At 32.5% G+C, this 24,364-nt stretch overlaps 1 protein-coding gene and 1 long non-coding RNA gene across 3 annotated transcripts; both read right to left on the reverse strand.

Annotated features, from left to right (window-relative positions):
• Positions 1-2,462: 2,462 nt before the first annotated feature.
• Positions 2,463-4,523, reverse strand: LOC148598349 (uncharacterized). The gene is made up of 3 exons (XR_015918493.1): positions 4,377-4,523; positions 3,648-3,926; positions 2,463-3,112 (listed from the first exon to the last, which is right to left on the reverse strand). It is a non-coding gene; the product is annotated as an uncharacterized LOC148598349 (long non-coding RNA).
• A 9,611-nt stretch (positions 4,524-14,134) lies between these two features.
• On the reverse strand, positions 14,135-20,025 carry LOC148598350 (acidic phospholipase A2 Tpu-E6c-like). Of its 2 annotated transcripts, none has more exons than XM_088561340.1 (5): positions 19,368-20,025; positions 18,742-18,809; positions 16,150-16,219; positions 15,451-15,560; positions 14,135-15,039 (listed from the first exon to the last, which is right to left on the reverse strand). In XM_088561340.1, exons 2-5 carry the CDS (start codon positions 18,803-18,805, stop codon positions 14,915-14,917), a joined length of 369 nt encoding a protein of 122 aa, XP_088417466.1. In that variant the 5' UTR covers positions 18,806-18,809; positions 19,368-20,025; the 3' UTR covers positions 14,135-14,914. The 2 variants fall into 2 exon arrangements, with proteins under 2 accessions (XP_088417466.1, XP_088417465.1); XM_088561339.1 differs by having other exon boundaries at positions 16,150-16,288; positions 19,368-20,013.
• Positions 20,026-24,364: the final 4,339 nt, after the last annotated feature.

Below are 24,364 nucleotides of genomic sequence, written 5' to 3' on the forward strand. Positions count from 1 at the left end.
ATTGAATACATAGTACTTGTGAACCCCCTTTTTATATCAAAGGTTGAGAAGATTAATATGTACTGCCTTAGCTGCATATCATTTGCCTTAATTTAAAAGAGCAAAACACGGTAACAAACCTTAAAAACAATAATGGAATGCAAATTATATATAATGTATTTCCGTCTATGAAAACACTGTCATTGTTACGCGCTATGTCAACACCGAATTGATCGGAATAAAAGGAAAAAAGTTACCTTAAATTCCAGAAAAAAAATATTTATATGAGCATCCGTGTCATCGAGATGGACATGTAGCGAAATGTATTTTCATCAAGTAACCAACACCATTCCCCGAGATTCAGTACGCCTAGGTCATGGTATAGGCGACATATATATATATATAATTCTAAATGTTTATAGAGAAAGTAATGTTGCCAATCTTACATAGGATATCTTGTCGCCAGTGCTGATATAAATTGTCTTTTTGTACTTAATTTTAATAATTCTACTGGTAAAATAAGTTATTTTATAATATTTATTTTAATTTTTTGGGGTGTGCATGTATGTTTCTAAACAACAAAACACAGGAGTTCATTTAACCTTATCGAAACATAAATGTAAATGTAATCTATGAGAAATTTCCCATACTTTTTCTATTGCATAACATTAATACATTCTAATATTCTATTGATTAAACGTTGATCAGTTGATGTTTCGAAATCCAAAGTATTGACAATAAGGGGTCCAATTATCTGGTATTTACGATCAAAATATTTGCGCTACTTATATGTGAGTTACTTCTATTATAAAGTACGCATCGGTGACTTTGACATATTATTGTCTCCAATGCAATATACAGAATATAGTCAATCATGAGGGCTATATTGAAAGCATGGACTGCCCGTGGGTTGTAATATGGAAGAGAAAATGGGTATTTCACCTTGCCTAAGGCTCGTGCAATATCAGCATTCTTGGTCCATATTGGCAGTCTGTATATCTTTATGATATAGCAATCACAATTCTAAACTATTCTGCAAAAGCATGACATAACGTAGACATAAACAATCTAATCTTCATGTGGATAATAACGGACAATTTATTGGTTTACTACAGCAAGTGGTGAAAAAAAAACAAACTTCCCTTAATCAAATTTAAACATTCGATATCAAATTTGAAATAAAACTAATTCAGACAAAGTTAAAATTGTGTATTCAATCTTATGGTTAATACAGCTGTAATTTATATATATATATATATATATATATATATATATATATATATATATATATATATATATATATATATATATATATATATATATATATTAAAAAAAAAATAATAATATTATAAATTTTATTTGAAACTTTGTGAAGTTATAGATTGTATTGGAAATTTTTTTAGATAGTTACTTCAAGTCCCGATTCATGTCCGAAGACTATTGTGAAATATTTCATTGAAATAAACCAGTTTGAAACGAAAATATTTACCAAAACCAAAGTTCGATTACAAGAACATGATAAAAAATAATGATGTTTCATAAATCATAGTAATTATGTATTAATTTACCCAATCTTTCCACAATTTAAAAAAAAGTATAAAATGGTAAATATGTCAATATTAGTATGATGTGGATGGCTGCGACACATAAATTTCAGACCGGATCCTTAAAAATGACAGATGTATTTGTCTTTCTTAATAGACCATCGAATATATGCGAAATAAGAAGTAGTTCATTCATATAGTATTGTATTTTATTTTGCAAGAAGTTATGCAAATTTGGAACGAAATAACCCACAAAATCGTCGTGTATAAGGCTTGTATGATCTCAATTTGTGTTTTTATCCGGAATTTCTACTGTTGAAAACCAAGACTGGTTTTTAAATAGCTTGCACCTTTCGGGTACATCAAAATCAGGAATAGTCAGAACTTTTTTTTGGTTGCCATCAATGTTTTTGGTTGCCATCAATGTTATTATAGACAAGAAGCGTATAAGTATCATTATATTTACATATAATGGGTTTCGATAAAACCATGGTTATGTCCTATTCTTATGGTTTTGAAGGGGAGGCAAGGACCCATTCTCGTGAATTCACAGCCAGGTGACAAAACCTGAGGCACGAATAAAAGATTGACTGTGTAACGTTCAATGGCAGACATGGTTTCCATTTAAGGACTAGAATGATTGACCAATGTATACCATGTACTTTGTTTAAGCTTAGCATGAGCAGCAAGGAGAACATTGGGAAGTTTGTTTAGTTTGTAGGGAAGTTTCTGATACTTGAATGTCATGACTTGTGTACTTTTCGGTTCGAAATACTCTTTGTATGTTGTCTGTTGATTTTTTCTGTGTTATGTTGTCCAAAGATGTTGGTTCGGTTCTACAATCAGTAATGCTACTATGTTATGGGATAAATGAACCATATGAAAGGCGGAATAAGACCTTGCCATTACTACTGAAATACATTGTATGTGGTAGTTAGTTTTAATACAAAATAATAAGAACACACTAATTTTCACTGCAGGTTACAGTTTATATTACTCTCAATTTGAAAACTAAATGAGTTTTACATTCAATGAACAGATGTGCACAAAATCTAATGAAATATCGCGAAAAGAATGCAAAACAAATGACTATTCAGAGAAACAAAGGTACGAAAACATGTCAAAAACGTAAGAGGACACGAAACACGTACAGAATTAAAACAACAGACAAAATGCAACAATAACATGATAAAAAAAACCCACAAAAACAAAAAAACAAGAAAAAAAAACAAATAAAAAAAACAAGAAAAGAAAATCAAGACAGCACAAATGTACCTACAACCTGTACTATAACAAAAAAAAAGTGAAGCAGGAAATAAACAAACAGACAAAACCTGAATAAATAAACAAACAAACAAAAAACAGAACACCCCAACATCTGCCTTTCCGAGGAAGTGGCATGTCTAATGAAAAAAATATTATTGAAGCGTTGTCATTATATATATGATTAATCCAGTCACCATTCAATTCTACTGCAACTAAAACAATTATCGTAAATATTGATTTGAAACTTTCCGAATATAAGAGTTTCTCAGGCATGTGTTGTCTTCATATACTAAACAAAATCGTTCGTCCTATCGCCTTCGTCTCTAAAATCAACATCATTCATTTACAAAATACGTATAAGAAACATAATGATAGTAATAATAATGAAATATTGTTTTTTTTTTTTGCATTTATAATCGGACAATATTATACAAAACAATTGTATCACCACTGCGAGGAACCGTATAATATCTGGCAAATAATGTAAAACGTCTTATGATAATTTAACAAATATCTGAATGCAACGCATTTTGATTCTTAAAAGGGATTGCTCCTTTTGGTGATTTTGTGTGCATGAGATATTGTACGTTTACAACATTTTTTTTCTAGAGTTTTTAACTTCAATGCAATGTACGCCAAATCAGTAAATCTACCTAAAGACAGGTTTGGTTTCAATTTCTGTTCTGACTTTTGGTTCCTTTGACTTCTCTGTTTGACAGACAAAAATGTTCGTGTACTATTTGTTTTATTTGTTTTGTTTTGTTTTTTTTTTTGTTTTTGTTTTTGTTTAGACAGCTTTTGTTTAAGTTCACTTTTACTCTCCTTAAGTTCTTTTTTTGGCCTAAATTTGATATTTACCTCTGGTTCTAGTGATTCCATCTCAGATTTTCTTCGAATTTCTATTGTGTTTTTTACTTTGTCAGCCAGCTCTTTATCTAAAGCTCTATTGGGAAGAATATTTCTGATGTTATGGTTAATGCTGTTCAGCTTTCCTTCCATTTTCCTATGTATCTCTATTTTGCTTTTGCTGAAGCCTCTTTTAATTCTGCGGATAGTGTTTTTGTCATTCAGGCCTTCAACATGTTGTATAACAGTAAGCAAAACCATAATAACAGTTAAGAGTACCAATTTCATCATCTGAAAAGTAAATTTTTGTGTACACAATCTAAATATATCAGGGGCGTAGCTGCCTATACGCAAATACGCTGTTACGTACTTTCGGAAAAAGTAACAAAAATAAAAACACACATTTTAAAGATGGAATAAAGGTTTTATGCAATGACTCACTGGAGGTCTTGACCGACACGCCCTCCCCCAAAGACCCCTCGCCGTAATTTTGCGTACAAATAAAACAGGCCTAGCTATTTCCCTGCACATATTCTAGGAAAATATCGATCATTATATTTATGACATTAACCATTTTGTTATACATAGATGTTTTCACATTTAATTAGCAAACAGATTGTCAAATATCCGATAGATGAGAACAACAAACATCAATCTTAATGTTTGTATTTTAAACTGAGAAAATCAAACAAACAAAACCCGTTTTATCAAGGCTTTCAATTACTTGAATATTGTACTTACTCAACAAACTATTTCAGCTCTTCAGTGTCTTCAATAATACCTGATTTGAGAGCGAAGCAACTTCAGTCTTTGAAGCAGCTCTGATTCATTCTAATTTCTTATGCGAGTATTTGGTAAGGCATTGTCTAATTTATAAGGTTTTTTTGTATGACTTTAACATTTTGGCCTACGAACTTAAGTTTGAGTAATTTCTGATTAATTTGAACGTTGTACAATAAAAATTACTTTGAATGTATTGTCATGCTACCGAAAAAGGGGTGATTAAAATTACACATATTATCAGACAGCACATTTTTCGTCCACACTTAAACCAAACTTTTATGTTTAATTGCACTACACTAGGTGAGAAGCAATCCCCTTAATACATTACATATTCTAATACAAACTCATTTAAAATCAATATCCCACCGCTAAGCGATCTCGATTACACGAATATACAGTAATTTTGTTCTGTGTTTATACAAATTGTGTATATTTATTTTGAATACTGCATGAGAAAATAAACTATTATTACACCTACGTAAAAACTTGTGTACTTAGCAGTCTCATCCACAATATACCACAATTCCCTGTGAACAATATTCTTTAAACCTATGCTCCATTCCCCAAGCACAATATCAAATGACCCCATACTATCTTATATCCAATTGACCCGATAATTATGCTATATTACCCTATACCCAAATATTCACACACAAATGAATGTTCTATTAGAGATTCCACTAAATTGACGTACGAGCGTATGCACCGATAGGGATCGTCTTTTTTTGTAAAGTGGTAATTACTGCAGTAAAAAATGCACGAACCTGGATTTAAATGCCTTATATATTGTTGCAAATTAGATACAAAATGTAATGGCTTTGCAATCAAGGCCTTTTATTCACTAGACTGATAATCTGGTCAGAATTCCATACCTACCTTTCGTTCGGAAGAGTAATCAAGGGAACCAAGGTTATAGCGGTAATCAAAAGAATGTAATTCAGGAAAGATATTAAGTATTTCATATTTTAAAAAATGTAAACTATTTATGTCTGCAAAAAATTAAACAAAAGCCACGTATCATTTATGCGTCATAAAGGCAAAGTGTTGAACATACTTAAACGTCTGAATGTTAGCTCTAATCAAAATCACAAATAATATAAACTATTTTATGAATATTTATTTTTATGATTGATTATTGGAGATTAACGTCCGAGCAACAACATTTCAGGTATTTTCAGACGATGAACACGAAATGGATGATAAAATGCGCATGAAATGATGATGAAATGAGAAAAAAAAGGGATGGGACACAAGGATAATAGGGTTGACAAATTTTGATTGCCACCTGAAAAAAGGAGGGATGGGTAAGGTCGGGCAATTTAGCCTCATGTGGCGGAGCGCAAAGGTTTCTACTCCTATCGAATGCCACAGCAGGGTTCTTTAATGTGCAAGGAACGTGGCATCGTTCCCAACATGCTACACACCTATGGTTTGCGGTCAGGTTTTCTGTATTATAGCCCGACAACCCCAGCATGTAACACACCAGGGGTACCCCATTCTACCACCTGGGGCACATATCCCAGTTGCTCTGTGGGGAGAGCGCCCCAGCCCCCGGCTAGGTTTCTAAGCACTATTTAGTCGCCTTTTACGACAAGCTTAGCGCTGCTGCAGGCCTATTCTTTTAACACCCGGACCTGCACGGGGTTATTTATTTTTAATAAAATATATCGTGGAATGATGTCTATCGAGTGAACCTCAATAGGGACAATATATACCGTGCATTTAAAAATGTGTTCGCGAAATTATTTTAACACTATATAACGCCAACCTTTTTTGAAATCGCGAAAGTTGGTTCCCGCAAATATGTTCGCTTGACTTAATCCTCGAGAATTTATACGTTTACAGTACTCCATATCCAGTAACTAAAAAAATAAAGATATACAATTATCTACCTCTTCTCAGTACTTTAAAGTTTAGAAAAAGATACGTATATAAAACGCAGACAGGCCTGCATTCATTATGTATGCAAACGACTTTCGGGCTGACAATTCGAGCGCTAAAGATTATAACTGAAAAGCATAGGTTATCGAGTATCTAATTTAAGTATTTTTTTATGTATCTGTAGTTAACTATTGTATTGGCAGTGCCGGATGGTTTCAGGCCCTTTAAGTTATCGGACTCATTATTATTATATATTATTATTATTATTATTATTATATTATTAAAGTATTAAATTGACTCAAATTGATATGAAAAAACAAGCTAATACTAAGCTTAGATACCCCTTTTTTCTCCGGTCAACCCTCTTTTATGATCACATACCCCATTCCCTATGCACAATGTAATACAACCCCATAACCCATTCCCTATGCACAATGTAATACAACCCCATTCCCTATGCACAATGTAATACAACCCCATACCCCATTCCCTATGCACAATGTAATACAACCCCATACCCTATTCTCTTTGCACAATGCTTTATAACTCATTGCCCTATTGTCCAGTAATCGATTAAATTATGAAGTTTATCACATTGACGTTCTTGGGTCAATTAAGTATTTAAGTATATTTAATTGATAATGATTTTATTTTACACTATACTAATTACTATAAATGACATTTTAATTTTTTTCAGGTATTGATCGTTGACGATTTTAAACTCATTAGATGTACGTAGAATTATTGTGTTTGAAGTAGATCAGTTCACCAGCAATAGTTTTTAATCCATCAAACAAATATCTATGTGTTGTTTTATATATCCCATTGGTAAGTACTTTGGTTTTATATTTCATGCCTAACACATCTGGCCAAATTGATATGATAATCGTATATTCCGGAAATACTCACATGAACTTTGCTTATTGTTGACCGGTGCATATATAAGGGAGCTAAATGTCAGTCTCCTCAACAAACATTTGAATATTCATAAAATAAAAATTAAAATAGGAATGGGGTACGTCGGTCGCTGTTTGCTTTTTGTTGTTTCGTACAAATTTGTATATTTCGAGAACCATATTCGACATTAATCTAAATTATAAGTCATTGTATGTGAAGGCGTGTCAGTTTTCATCATACACATATAAAATCTATATCTTCTATTTTAGGTTGGTCTTTCGTGTATCCCTAATATTAAAAACATCTTAATTTTTTGAAAAGTATCTGATAGAATTTTTGTTTGTCATAATCAAAAGAAGTGAACATGCTTGAAACATAAAAAATCAACAGTTTTGCAATGACTCTTCTCACACTATTGTAAGGAAAATGAACTAAAAATAAGTAAATATATAGATCCATCATTGTTCCATTGTTCAATTAAAATTTCCTCAAACTTCTCCTACCTTATGATGTCCTCTTGCCGATTAGTATTTACAATTGCTCAAAATACGAAGTGTGAATACTACATGTAAATTTTTGTCATTTATAGATAGAATTGGTTTATCGCAATTTTCAATAGTTTTCCTTTACCATTGATGTTTTAGTGTAGGTCAAGATATGAAGCTGAGTTAGAGGATATGGGAAAAAAATACATATGTATTTTTTTAACAGATAATACTAAAACAAAGCTGTCACAATGTGTCAGAACTACAACTTGGTAGTACAGATTTTACAAATGGCAAAGAAAAGATCAAATCAACTTCGTAAGCAACAATAACAGTCTGTTACGAGGATATGTATGGAATTCATGGAAATGAGAATAGTGGTACTTACTCTAGCGTGGCAAATACATTGTGAAATATTAAAACCATATGCAGGAGATAGTAGTAAATTACCCCACAGGTAAGGAAAATGTTCAATTTCAAAGTTTAGTCTTCTCTTTTATCTTAAATCTTAGTCCTGATATGACCACTGTCATCGAATGCGAGATGAAGGTCCAAATAGATGCTGAACAAGCTGTTTCTGAGGTCACCTTTATCTTGAGCTCTGGTGGATATATGAAAGGTAACCATTTACTAAAAGACGGGTTGTTAATGGATAAAACATCATCAATATATCTGTATGTTAAATTAAATGATTGCAATTTTTTTTATAGTTTTATTATTTACGAAATTCTGAAGAAATGCAGTCTCATGTGAATATAAAAACAAGTCGACCGGTAGAGGAGCACAAAAAGTCCCCATTGGAATGCCAACTTGTTGCTGAAAAGAAGCTTCTAAAAACTCTGAAAATTAATTTACCAGTAAGTAAATTGGACATGCTGCAAAGCTGATTTTCTCTGTAGCACACTTTATACTTCTGAGATGTTTAAAAAAAATATGTGAAGTAAGAACAATACAATTTCCCGGATCAGAGGAACGTACTGTAATAAATTGAAAAAGTAAAAAAAGTTTGAAGGGAAATAATCTCCGAAAAACTACAGGATTATAGGTTTTCAATTACATCTTAAGAATTTTAAACATCCACATATGAGTAATGCCACTTAGAAGGTATGAGTATTGCAAATAGCTTGCTGTTTTTGTTTGTTTTGTTTGTTTTTTGTTTTTTTTTCACTAGGGACAATTTCTTTGTAAGGTTAATTGATATCTCCAGCAAGATAAATTTCCAGCTATGTACTTTTCTTTGTTTTGATTTTTATGAAGTTTTTGAATCCAATAAAATACGGCATGTCGTTACATTTTGTTTCGTATTCATACACATGACATGTAGGAAATATCGAATGGTTCTCTGGAAAATAATATCCATCCACCGGTTACAAATTTGTCTCTAATTTAAACAAAAACATTAGAAAAAATCAGAAAAATTGAAGACTTTCTGTGGGGGAATTGGGTCGGTTAATGATAAATATTTGACCATCAGGATAAATGGATATAGTCTTTTTTATTTTACAAGTCTCTAAACTTTGCGGTTTAAGGATGCACATGTATACGATCGACGCTTTGTAGGTCCCGATGTAGGAAATGATATCAACGAAGTATGTATCGCGGTTACGGTTTCTAGATGAGATGCAAAAATGCTTCTCTACATTTCATACACATTGTCAACAAGTACATCATCTACAGGTGCAGGTCCGGGTGTTAAAAGAATAGGCCTGCAGCAGCGCTAAGCTTGTCGTATAAGGCGACTAAATAGTGCTCAGAAACCTAGCCGGCGGCTAGGCGCTCTGCCCGCAGAGCAACTGGGATGTGTGCCCCAGGCGGTGGAATGGGGTACCCCTGGCGTGTTACATGCTGGGGTTGTCAGGCTATAATATGGAAAACCTGACCGCAAACCATAGTGGTGCACCGTGTTGGGAAAGATGCCACGTTCCTCGCACGTTAAAGAACCCTGCTGTGGTATTCGATAGGAGTAGGAACCTTTGCGCTCCGCCACAGGAGGCTAAATTGCCCGACCTTACCCAACCTCCCTCTTTTTCCAGTGCAATCAAAATTTGTCGACCCTATTTTCCTTGTGTCCCATGCTTTTTTTTCCATTTCATGTTAATTTTATCATCCATTTCATGTTCATCGTCTGAATATAGCTGAAATATTGCTGCTCGCACGTTAAACCCCAACAAACAAACAAACAAACAGGTCTTTTGTGACAAACCTAACCATGCTTTTGTAATTGAACTACCTTTTCGAATTCCCGATATCTGTATAATTATTTTTTATTTATGTTGCATTCCTGTGTTTTTGTAGTAAGGTTTTCAACAATGCAGGCTAAGACTAAGTGGTATGTCTCATATTCTTGATGATTTTTTTGTTTATTGAGCCTCTTACATCTGGTACATGTTCAAATGATTCAGATTGTTTTCTGCACTTATTTGAGAATTTGGGTATTCCAATTAAAGAAGAGAAAACTGTTCTACCTACCACTGTAACAACTATATATGGTATTGAGGTTGATTCATGCAAATTGGAATATAGGTTGCTAGAAGAAAAGGTTGCAAAAATACCCTCTGAGTTGTTTGAGTTTGCAAAACGTAACGTTGTAACTTTGCGTGAGCTTCAGTCCCTTATTGGTTTGTTAAAGTTTGCTTATTCTGTGGTTTGTCCTGGGAGACCGCTTTTTTATGAAGATTGATTGTGGGTATCGAAAAGCCACATCATTTTGTCAGGTTAACTCAATCAGCCAGAGCTGATATTAAAGTTTGGCAAATATTTATAGAATATTTTAACGGTAAATCAGTCTTTTTTATGGTGCTTGGCTTTCATCTGACCAGTTGGCTTTATATACTGATGCGTCAGGCTCAATAGGCTTGGCTAGTGTTTTAAAAATTGTTTGTTTGTAAAAGGTTGGCCTACTCACTTAAAAATCCGTCAAATTGTCATAAAGGAGATGTTCCTTACTGTTTAACATTAAAAATTTGGGGACAGTTCCTTTCAGTTAAAAAAGTTTTGTTTCTATATGGCAATGTGGCTATGGTTCATACCATGAACAAACACACATGTAAACACAAAGTTTTGATGTCTTGAATAAGGTGTTTGGCGTAAGGCGAATAAGACGATATGGTTTAAAGCAAAACACATCCAAGGAAAGTATAATACTATTGCTGACAACCTTTCACGTTTATAATTTCAGAAGGCTATCATAGTGGCCTCATGGTTGGAAAAGGAAGTAGTACAGCTCACCTCACTTATTAACAATTTAACAGATCAATCAAGACGCTTGTTAAGGTCATCACTTGCTCTTAGTACTAAGAATTTAGAAAAAAAGTTTGAAACAATAATTACATACATTAGGCCACAGAATACATGTTTGCTGATTGCACTTCAGAAAGTTGCTAATTACATGGGTTACCTATTTAGCACAGATCTGACGCCTTTAACAATATCGTTCCACATTTCAGCTATAAGCTATGTACAAAAAAATGTTGAACATAGAGGAAAATATGTTCGTTATAGAAAGCTGCTTATAGGTTGTGCAAAACAATCAAACTCACTCTCAGACTATAGATTACCAATAACTTAGAATATCTTGGGCAAACTCACAGCTTGTTTAACATAAATAATTAAAAACCATTTTTAACAGTTGCTTCTAAAGTCCATTTTCTTAATTGCATCCCATGGGTTTTTCCGACTAGAATTAGCATGTATCTCCAAGCATAACGTAAATACGGTTCTTCAAAGAAATGATAAATTGTTTGTATAGAATAATTAGGTTTTACAAGCTGTAGAGTTAGCACTAAGATTTTTCAAACACAATGAAACAAACAAACCAATGAAAATTTGTATTGCTAATGGCTCTTTTGATGCCCAGAATTGCCCTGTACACACATAAACACAACTGTATTTAAGCACACAGAAGGCTCATCAGTATGTGTCCGACCACTTGCACAAACTCATTTCCTTCATTGGACTCAACCCATCACTGTGTAAAGGCCATAGTTTTCGTATTGGTGCTGCCAGTCATGCAGCTAGCAGGGGTCACTCAGAGCAGTACATTAAAAAAAATGGGACGCTGGAACTCTACTGCACTACAGCGGTATATCCGCATTGATTCACTTTCAGTATGACAAATTTTACATGGTACTTGTTCGTTCACAGCAGAAAACAGGAGGTGAATGTTTTGCCTTTTCTGCCTTACCTATGTTTAGGGTATGAATTTGCATATGCCTTTATATTTTACTTCTTAATCAATGTGAAGTTTCAAAAAATTTCAAAGTAAATGCTAATCGGGTCATCACATATACTCCTGAGATGGCACTTGCTGCAAACATAAAATGTTTTTGCTTTGGCCTTTTAGGTACGCCACCTTTTTTGTAGGCTAATAGTTTTTTTAGGGAGTTAACAAAATTATTCTAAAAATGTTTTTATGAGTTAGCTCCCTTTGTACATATATGTATATAATGCTTTATGTCATTTGTAATAAGTGACATTTTATTCGGAATATTCTTTTTAGTATAGCTTACAAGAAACAAAGCCGTCGTATGTGTGTTTTTCTTGACATTAATAGACAGACATAAAACCTTAAATTAGGGGCCTAAATTAGGGGGCTATGATTATTGTTTAGTTTGCACGTTGATTTTCAACTTGGTGTAAGATTTTTGGTGGTACAGTAAGGCTCATTGTGAACATTTCTAAAATAAGTCAAGTTCCCTCACTACTATCAGCCAATTAGATACAAGTATTCGTTCACGTGCTTCTTAGCATTATCCGTGAAAGATTTTTACCATCAACAGCTCTAGATTTTTTTTGATGAAAATCAATTTATCCACCACCAACCCCTTCATACCACTCAAAAACAAGTTTTATATGTCATTTATATTTATATTAGTATAATGTATTACAATATATTTGTCATTATTCTGTTTTATGCCTTTTTTGGTACGTCACTTTTTTTGTATGCTGGCAGTTGTTTAGGGAGTTAACAAAATTATTCTAACAATGTTTTGTGAGTTATCCCTTTGCCTTTGTACATATATATGTTTTGCGTCATTTTTAATAAATTACATTTTGATTCGGAACATTCTTTTTATTATAGCCTACAAAAAACAAAGCCGTCGTATGCATGTTTTTTTCTTGGTATGAATAGGCACCCTTAAAGATTATTAAATATATAAATAGAGGGATTTACATGTGTTCGAACCAAATTATAAATCTCTTTTCCAAATCATGATTGAGGCAAATTAAGTTGCTCACTTATACATCAGTTTTGTCTTATTTCGAGTTTAAGTGGAATTGGTATATGTATGTAGTCGCTCACATTGGCCAAATTACAATGTAAGCGCTCATCACTCTACATCCATCGTCTGTCAATGTTTATTATTAGCTAGTCAGCTGATAGATATCCCATTTGTACTTGTAAGTAAATCTTAGGATTTAGATTGATCTAAATTGAGAAACTCCAACTGTCTGTGATGCATTTTAATTGGTAACCAAAGAAATAAAATGAAATTTATTACATCATCTTAAACTGAGGGTCTCTTAAATAAAACAATCCTGTTAACATTATTTTTACTGTTATGTTAATGCAGTGGTAGAACTTTTACCGAGGCAAAAGGAACATGTAGCGCACGTAGAGCAATCTACCAATAAATAAACGACCATCCAATGTAAATCAACGCACTTTTAAAAAATTAATTTGTACCAATACCATTTGACAAAGTTTTCACTAATTTATTGCTGAGAAATGACATTTTTTTCTTTTAAGGGCGATAAAAATTCTTATACAAATAATTGCAAACAAATACTACGGTTTCTTAAAGGAAACACCAAGAGATTTATAATCCTCCCACTGATCAAACTCATTTTAACCTTTGGGAGCAGCTGATGTGACTTCCAGTTTAGTTGTGTCAAAGTTCACTAAATGAAAACCGCATCTACTACGTTGAATGATTATCAACCGTACGCGTGAAATTAAGCAAGTTACTTACCGTAGCTATCTGACAACAGACATACGATGTTTACATAGCAATTAATTTCACCCTTGTTATTGCTATTTTATTTGTTTCTATGTTGGAATAAACAAAGCTAATTCCATTACAACACCCGAATAAAAAATAGGATAATTAATTAAAAAGAGTGAATAACCATAATATTATTACAATTGTGAACTAACTCCTATATTTTACGAGTGTGCGGAAATTGTTCCGCCTACGAGTTTAATCTTAATGCGTTCTTTTTACGAGTGATCATATTTTGGTTATTCACGATAACTAATTGATATCCTATTTGTTACATAGTTTTCCGCCATAACGTATTGTTATTTTAACACAAATTTAAAATTTTGTGAACGGCGGATTGATATTCGTGTTGTGATGTTTTGGCGGGAGAACGCGCGAGAGTGAAATTATCGAATTTATTTCACAGTGTGAATTATCAAAAAAAATGCGCTAAGAACAATCGGAAAATCACTGCTATCTATATAATAGAACACTTTTATTCTTAATACACCATAAATAAGCACATTAAAGTTAAACATATTTATTTTGACAGGAAACTGCCAAAACAATCCGCCGCCAAAGTATCTCAAATTACATTATAACAGTATCTGACACCCAAATCAATAACGGGCAGCCTATACTTCGGTATACCTTTTAGTTTTAGATTTTTGATTAAACTAACACTGCTATAAAAAATTAAAAAAAAATAAAAATAAAAATAAAATAACACGTCCTTACCAAAAAGACGGAATTGTTCGACACATACACGTTTACCTACAATGATTTGATTCGTTTTGTTTACATACTTGAGTGCATGTTAAACAGTTGAGATATTTTTAAGGTTAATAAATCACAAAACATTTAAGTGTTTAATTTTGAAGTGCACATGTTTCTTTACATTTAAGGAAAGTCATTTTTGTAGATACAAAGTATTCCTGTAGGGCAAACTATAGAACCATTTCTGTTTGTTAGCAAGTTCAGTAGTTTTCGTCACACGAATTCATAGTTGACAGTGATACAGTTCCTGCACATAAACATAGACTTATAGACTTTCATTAATAAAGCAACTGCGATTTTCTCTCTCCCTTCTTCTGCCAGCCTAACAAAAATGTATACGCACATGGAATAAAACGTTGCACATTAAAGAAGCGAATTATACAGGCAAACATTCCTAAATGCATGCTTCTCCTGAAATACTGGTGATTACAAATGATGCATCCCAATATTAATGCAATGTGAATCAACATCCACCTTAACATGTATATCTATATCTTACATTTTTCAATTTGTTGTTATACTTAGATTTTTGATTTACTAAACAATCCGATAGTTCATTGTCACATAAGCAATGCATCTGCTTACACGGGTCTGTATCAACTGTAATGTAAGAATGAGATACACAATTAATATAACATACAATTTATCTTTTTCCATGATATAATGTATTTTTTAAGATTTTAAACAAAGTATAACTATCGAGTTGTACATATGTCGTACTTTGTGACTAACAGTTTTCAGGTGGTATATTTAAGTGTGTAGGAGTCAATGTATTTCATCGGAGTACCTTTAGAAGCAAACTTCCTGCTGTGGTATTTGAGTTTTTCACTTCATAAATATGAGTCAGAAGTTTACAGAAACAATGAAGTTCACTTACAATGATTGAATTAAAACATGATGTATAAAGAAATATATCAAACCATTGAAAAACATCTTGAAAACAAATGTGAGAAATACATTCTTTATATTCAGGTGAACATAACTTTTGTTTACCCTAAGAATGATACATACCACATACGAATAAAATTTTGAAACACACGTTGATACTATAATATCTAGAATCAACAGAACATCCATTTGATAAGACACTATCTAAACAGCTTTTATGTCGGTAACAGCATCTGGAAATATAAGCGGCGCATTGTTAAATTGAGTAAGAGGAGTAAGTGATACTATTAAAACTTCATCAAAAAATAGACATGCACGCCAAATTTAAACCCCAACAAATTCAATCTAATTCTGATTCGAAAACAGTAAGATATCTCACAACCAATCGTCGGTTGTTATTCAGTTGTTTCACATTTGAAATAAAAAATTATATGGATTTTTGTATATAAAAAGTCATCATTCTTGGACATGAATGGGTGATTTCCCCAAAAATACTGGTTAAACTACAGGAAGGGCCATCGTTGAAAAAATGCAACAAATTGCTATCACAGGTAATGTCTCAATTTTATAAGGATTGGTAGGATTGGTTCTAAATGGTTGTCTTCAATTCGTTGGCCTTTACCATTTACCATGTGTGTATGACCACCATTAATATGTGAAAAAAGGTGAGTTTTTGTGATACTCTTTTGGTATAATTGGCAAATTACAATCAACAAAAAAGCATTTATCAAATATCATCAGTTATACATAACTGTTTACCATTTAACGTGTGATTATATATTATGCTATATATTATGATCATGCTGTTACGACCGTACCTACCTATCAAGTTCGTCTAATGGTTGACCCTGACCATTCTGACCACACCAACAGCCATAGTCGTTTAAATCATCTGCATAATACATATCACCAGATTTAGCTTTAATAATACCATGTAGTCGATATATATTATAGTTGTCATCTGAAATGGCAAAAACTTGATGAGCAATTGGTGCTATATTTGTATCAAAATAATTAATAACGATTAATCAATAAGTCATGGTTCTCTAAAATTTAATCGCTATTTTGTTTAAAATCCATTTAATCTTGCTATACGGTAATTTTCATTCTCACGCCAGTCGAGTGAGAATGAATATTATCGTATAGCGGCACAACATACGTGGCGTCACACGGCCGAAATATAGTCCTGAAAGGACACTTTGCAGCACTTTTAAAACTTACATATCTAATATCGTGGGAGTTTTCTCATGCTCATCTCGTCTCGGAGGAGCGAAGCCGATGAACGCGATCAGCATGAGAAACTCCCTCTCGTAAAAACATTATCAAATAATCTTACATTCAAGGGTTATTAGTTCATGTGTTCATATGCACCTCTTTAGACTGTTCTTACAGCTTTATTAGTTCATCATACTTTTTGATTTGTAGGTTAATATTTGGTCATGAGAAATATTTGGTAAACTCTAGTTTTGTTCAGAAGAAATTAAAAATCGGTGTTCATTTTTTTATGTTTATGAATTTATTTATATAATACACCAAATATTAAAAACTGATATTTTACATTTACTTATAGCGTCTATACGCTTTGGTATTATGACAATCGCAATGTACACTGGACAATCACATATCTCCATTATACTCTAGAGCAATCAAAGAAAACCAAGTGCAAGGTTATAACGGTAATCAAAAGAATGTTATCCAGGGACAAAGACCAGACATGATGGAAAACAGACAACTCAACAAAGAACATAGAGTAAATAAAACCATACATACAAAGTAACAAAAGCAAATGAACAACTCGGACTCCACTAAAAACTGGGAGCACGGACCAGGTGCACCGGTAGGGTAAGCACCCTCTTCTTTTCTAGAAACACCCGCCGAGTTGCTAATAACCGGTAGGGTAAGCGTCCTCTGAGAAATTATCTTTGTGTCTTTATGATTTCCAAACAAATGCAAAATACTTACAATCGCAATAACTAAACTTGTATATGAATTTTATACATCACTGATGCAGGATTTTCTTATGATTTACATAAAAACTAAAGGCTGTAAAGATCCTGAATCGCTCACCAGGCTCGATAAGCAACATTATATATGTATTGTACATGTGTAAAAGCGACCATCTTTTTTCTAGGATACAAGTTCCTAATGCATGCTCATATCAAAATAGTCATATTAATTTTCATTAAATTTTGTAGAGTAGTTTCTGAGGAGGAAATGTTTTAAAGTTTAACCAATTAATATTGCAAAACAGGTGTCGAAGAAGAACAATAACTACAACAATAACTACAACATGGCTTAACAGATTCACATAAAAATTAGACCACTGACTGAGCTGATCATGTTATACACTTTTACAGTTTTGGAGATATACATGTACAATTTATGTCCAAATCTATGTTCAATTTTAGTAGTGACAGCCATGTTTTTTCCACGAACTGCACGAATGCAGAATGCTCTACGGAACATTTATTCCAAGTTTGGTTTTAATTGGTCTGGTAGCGCAAGAGGTAAAGATCTTTGAAAGGAATAGCATTAACATAACGAAAAATTGTTACAACTCCAAAATACATGTAGCTGAACCGATTAACACGAAAATTTAACCGTAGATAAACCTTATCATGCTGAACATTTCCATTCGAGTCAAAATTTTGTAAAACTCTAACGGATTTACAGATAAACTTGAAAAAAACTTTTGTCAGACACCTTTTTTCTACTTAAGTTACGGCGGCCATGTTTTTCGACGGAACAAAAAATTCAAAAATCAGTTCTATGCGGAACACCTTACGAAAAAATCAAAGCATGTTTGGTCTGATTTATTAGGAAGTGTCAGAGGAAGAAGATAGTTGACAGAAATGAAATTTAATGTTTTGTAAAACACGACGAAAAAGGGCAATAACTGGCTTTAAAGATTAACATAACACTTTGACCTCGAAAAGATCTCAACAGCTGAATCGTTTTATCGCACCAGAATTTTACTTAACTTTTATGTTTTGGGAATATATGCGAACGACTTCTGTCAGACCCCTATTCTTATTTTTAGTAACAGACATCATTTTTTTTCGACAGATAAAAACAAATTCCAGATAAATTATATGCAGAACACCATTAGACCTATTTATACAAAGTTTGGTTGTAATAGGTCAGGTAGTAGCAAAGGAGAAAAGTTATGAAAAAATGTTAACCAACTCGGACATCGACAGACAACGAAGATGGACTCCATGTGATGGTTCAAGATAAGCTTTAAAATAAAGATAATTAATAACAGATTAATAAGAAATATCGTGCCTGCATCAACGGATTATATGCAAATCATGGTGAAGTATAACACATTGCATAACATGATTTTAAAAATTCAGGAGAAACCGAAAAAAAAAAAATGAAATGTGAATATGTGAAAGTGTCTTCTAAGCTTACCTGTTATTACCATTTCAATCAAGAACAACCCATACAGTACCCGGATGTAATACTTTACTTTCATGAAGCTACAAACAAAACAAAAAACTACTCGCCTAAAATGAACATTTCTATCATAAGTTTATACACAGTACCTTTATTTTTTTTAGTTTTGTTTTCACGATTCCTTAAACACTGGTTTCGATGATAACTCTAAAACTCATTTATGGAAAAACCTTTTAATTGGACTTATTTAGTTCGAAAACAAAATAAAAAAAAAACAAGACAAAACAAAACAAACAAATAAAAAAACAAACAAAACAGAACAAAACTAGACAAAAACAGAAAAAAAAAACATAACAATAAAATAATAATAACAAAAAAAAAAAAAAAAAAAGAAAAGAAATAAAGTCAACAATTGAACCCCTTCACTAAGAGAGTCAAAAAGTTGCAAAAAACAAAAATGGATAGTAAGAAAACAGAATAGCTAAGTCATTGATATCTAAATTCAAATTGACTGCATAATTTCATTTAGTGCAGTCTTACCTCGAAAAGTGCGAAAATAAAATTACCATGAAAAATATCAGTAGGAAAATACTACATGAAATGTTTTACAAAAGTTTTTTTTTCCACAAGATTTAACTTACCGTGTTGAGTATTGACCAATGATTGCAACGTTTTGTGTTCCTATATGATAATACGTTATTATTGCCAATCTAGTTCGAGATCAGTTAATAAACGGACACAAAAGCGGACAATGCATTCGATAGATGTAACATTACCAGTGTTAAGATGAAGGGGTACTGGCTTGTTTTCCTTTTTTAAAGTTACTTTTTTAGTTTATTTTTGACAAGACTGCATCGGCTGAGGGGTCATAGAGAGTTGAATATATAGCTTCATACATACTTATCTATTGTTATGTAAATAGAACAAGCTCACGATATGCGGTCACTTCACTTTATTTCGTGACGAATTTTAAAAGTCTCGAGAAGTTATTTATAGATTTTTATTCTTTAGACATTTAAAGATATGAACTATTGTATTGTAATGCAAAAAAAACTTCCTGTCTTTTTAAATGCACTAGGCATGCAACAAGAATTTGGTCAAAACAGGATATAAAAATCTAATTGAACTAGGGAAACATTTATAGGAGTAGCACGATTTATTTTGTGTCACGATTTAAGTCAGCCTTGCTTTGTACACACTCACGATCTACGGTCATATTTCTTCAATTCGTGACAGAATTTAAAAGCCCGGTAGCTACTAAAATATTATATATTTAACATTAATAATACAATTTGTTAATATTTACTTATTGCAATGTCAATGTCAATGTGAAGTGAAACTACATTGATTAAGAAAATAAATAAAGTTGAATACTTAATGAAAACTCTAAGAATAAACACTAAACTTTTCTGTATCTAAAAACAAATGGAGTACTTTTAGTTCTACAGTCTCAGATAAAATTTGTTTGCTTGAATGACACATTGTAAATCGAATTAACTTTTTTTCATAAGATACGGTCAAGACTTAGCTTCATAATGCTAACGTAATTATGCAGTCAGCTTATCAATGCCGAATAATTCGGTCCAAATACATTTCCGACAATGACCGTCCATAATTCGTTACAAAGGTAAACTGTTCGGTCAAAAGACATACTTCAAGTTGTATATAAAGTTAGTTTAATCATATATTGGATGTTATAGAAAAAATATTACATGGCTGACAAATTGAAAAAAACGTTTTCCTTTTTTTTTTGGCAGCGTTACAGGTTTTCGCTTCTTCATATTAGTTTGGTGTACATCTAATAAATAATAATAGACAGATTATCCACGTATGAAATGTAACATTGGTTTTCCATTTCTCGTTTCCTTTGATGTAAATTTTGTATTTGACGCTTTAGATATGATAATGACATGATTTTGTTTATGTTTTCAAAATTGGATTTAATTTCTTTTTAAAGAATGCATCTGGCTTAAATCAGTCCACCATGACGTTCTGTATCTATTGATATATAATTTTACTTATGTATGTTTAAACTAGGAAAAAAGTTATTTTCACCATTCAGTCAGATTGTGTATGTACAGAAAAGGTACATTACTGGACTTACTAAAAAACAATGAGAAATCGAACCTAAAAGAAATAATCTGATTAAACAGCGGTATATTAATTATCTTTAATTCTAATATTTGTTTTTTAAGGAAAACCGTTTAGCTAGATCCTTTAATCTCAATTTCCTCTATATAAATGACGCATTATCGCTAAACTGTCCTATTTTCGGGAATTTTTAAACATTACCCATTTCACAGTCTTATATACTTGCAAAAACAAGCAAAAAACAAAACAAAACAAAACAAAACAAAACAAACAAACAAACAAACAAAAGAAAAAAGAAACGATACACAAGTTTGAATATGATAACTGATTTTTTGGGTCAGATAATACAAATCTTAAGGTGGTCTTCGAAAATTTTCAGTTCTATGCATCCACATATCTGTGATTCCAGCCTACACCATTACTCAACCATTGCCTAATCGATAGCCCTCATGCACGCTTTCGTCAGAATAACGTAAAGTTGAGTGTCTGTATGCTATGTTAATTGCTTCTCAGCATGCTCGCCTCTCTAAGCCTGCTCTGGACGGTCTGCGCAGATATTCGTGGATTATGTCGTCGTCCCGTTGAAACCCCAACTGGATTGTTGTTGTGGTAGGAATAAACCGGTTTCTGAGATGGATCAACTGAATGTGGAGGTCTTGAAGTTATGTCATTTTCCTTAGACGACAACTACGGATCTTTATTATTTCACCTTCAATCACCTGTTGTTTACCTGAATAAAATGTCAAACCTTATGGCCTTAGTTTAAAAGACAAGGCCACAGCGGCAATCAAAAGAATGCAATCCAGGGAACAAATACCAGACATGGAAAACAGACATACACAACAAAGAACATAAAGTAACTAAAATCACACATACAAAATAACAAAATCAAATGAGCAACTTGCACTCCATTAAATCTGGGAGCATGGACTAGGTGCACAGTTAGGTAAGCGTCCTCTGCTTTTCTTGAAACACCCGCTCATCTCATAAAAAGTCAAGTCCAGGGTAGACAAAAGAGGAAAGGAAAACTATGGTACGTTGAACAAATCAGTTTTCGTGGCGCAGATGGATATATACACCGTAATGATCCACGAGTTCATGATAACGACCATAAAACTTATGTAGTGATGACTGCAATATTATAGCAATATAACCCTCTTCCTGATGCCCATTTTTTTTAGAATTCTAGCGTGAAGAAAAACTTCTGCGTAGTTTCGGCAAGCTCTGTCATAACGTATGAGTTGTGATATGAACACTCCATACGCATTTAGAATTTAAACGGACGATGAAAAACTTCATTCCGTGGCATATTAAAGAATTTTAAAAATGAAATTTTTTGATGTAAAAGAAAAACTGTTGACGGATGAAATATTTTCTCACTTTTGATTTCTCTAGAATTGTGGTTCCATTCATTACCCTTTAAAACTCACAAATTAAAAAAATTGGTCTGAACATTTTTGAACAATTAGTGAAAACAAAATAAAACAAAAGAAAAACAAAACAAAAAAACAAAACAAAACAAAAAAAAAAAAAAAAAAGACAAAAAATATTGGGTATGGTTTCTTTTTGGGGCTAGTGTATTTTTGCTTATGATAAAGTTTATATATCTATCAATGCATTTTCTACACATAAAGTTGTTTCACGGGTTTGCAAATAATTTCATTTCCAGAATAATGAAAATAAAGTGCAAAGAGAATGAACGTTATGTCCATTTTGTGAGTTTTCAAAAGTTAGTACATGTTATGATTTTAAGCTCAAAATTCAAAATAAAGGCATGAAACACATTTCATACTTGATGAAGGGTTTTTAGTTATATTTTTGGGTCAAAGTGTTTTGGGTAAAGAAAATGAGAGAGCACTTACCTTACCTGTGCAATTGATCCATGCTACCGTTTTCGTCCGGATTGTTCTATTACTTTACGCTTACATGTGTATTACTTTGGTACTTGCATGTTTCCGTTGTATGTCTGTCGTTATTTTGATTTAGAATTTTTTTATAACCGTTCTTGTATTTCTCTCGTTTAATATCCCTTCTCTCTTGAGAACGAAATTGATTTGGACGTGATATGCATATTACTGAGTCAATGTATTGTTTTTGAACTATAAATAAGTGTTAAATGATTGACAACTTGCATGACGTCCAAACAAAATCTTCAAAAGGACTGATTCGGTTTTACAGGAACGTCATCGTCGTGGATCATTATATTACATCCATTTGAACAATGAGGTCCGATTTGCTCAGCATGCCTGTCGTAATTTTCCTTACCTATTTCATCTACCCGGGCTGACGTTTTATGAGCAACGCAGCGGGTGTTTCTTGAAAAGCAGAGGACGCTTACCCTACCAGACTCTCTGGTCTATTATCCTAGTTTTTGGGCAGTTACTTCCTTTTCTCTGCATGAATTATATTTGATATTTAATGTTTTTGTTGTGTGTATCTATTTGCCAAGCTTTGTACGAATTGTTATGGTTTTTTTATGTCATTCGTTGTTACATATGTGTCTGTTTTACCTGTCTGGTCTTTATCTTAATTTAAAAATATTATTCAGAAGAGAAATATAAGTAAAAAATATTACTATTAAAGAAAATAGCAATAAAACATAACTGAAGTATATGGAAACAAGCGTTTCCGTTTTTCAAGTACATGTACATCTCCTGCATCATACTCACAATCAATGTGTACATCAAATGCACACTTTCATAAGTAACGGCATGTTTTAATATAGTGAGACAATTCATACATATATATTTACGAAGTAAGTGGGTTCAATTGTTTTTGAATCTTCTGGTCTTTAGAATAAATTTCAGTACCGTCATAAATCTATTAGTATGTATCTTTCATTTTAGTCTGAATCCTTGTTCTTTTAGTTACTCTTTTTGAAGTATCAATACGTGTTCTTCATCATTTACTTTGATTCTGAATGTTTCTTGTGAGAAAATATCATAAGGATATTATGCGTGTCTGTGATGTGAGTGTCTATGCTTTGAGTTCTTCTTTATTGTTTGTTTTATTAGTTTTAAGTACTTTGGATTATTGTTGTTTACTTTGATTTGAATGAAATAATTTCAGCAACACAAAAAAAAAAAAAAAAATAGTTTTCATCTTAAATCTTTACTAATGCACGCAATAACCAGACGTGATAAGTTAGTAGTGCGATTGTGGTTACATACTAAGAACATTATGAGCATAACTTCTATGTATTATGTGAACATCTAGTATGTGCCGATGCTTATATTTTTTATATTATTGTCAGGTGATATACATGAAAATCTCGGTCCCCTCAGCCATAGCCTTAACAGTGATGAGTCTTTGAATAATAACTCCATATCTATTTTTCATCATAACATTAAGAGTTTGCATAATAAAATAATCGATATTGTTCATTTTGTTGATGAGCGTGACATAATTTTCTTTACTGAATCACATTTAGATATTTCCATCAGTTCAGATAATATTTTTCTTCCCAGCTTTGACAATCCGATTAGAAAAGATAGGAATTATGCGGGTGGTGGACTTGTTGTATATTTTAAAAGTCGCTTAAAATTTC

The sequence above is a fragment of the Perna viridis genome, chromosome 14 (genome assembly GCF_037379345.1).
Source record: "Perna viridis isolate PV_CMFRI_1.1 ecotype Kerala chromosome 14, ASM3737934v1, whole genome shotgun sequence".
NCBI classification, from domain to species: domain Eukaryota; kingdom Metazoa; phylum Mollusca; class Bivalvia; order Mytilida; family Mytilidae; genus Perna; species Perna viridis.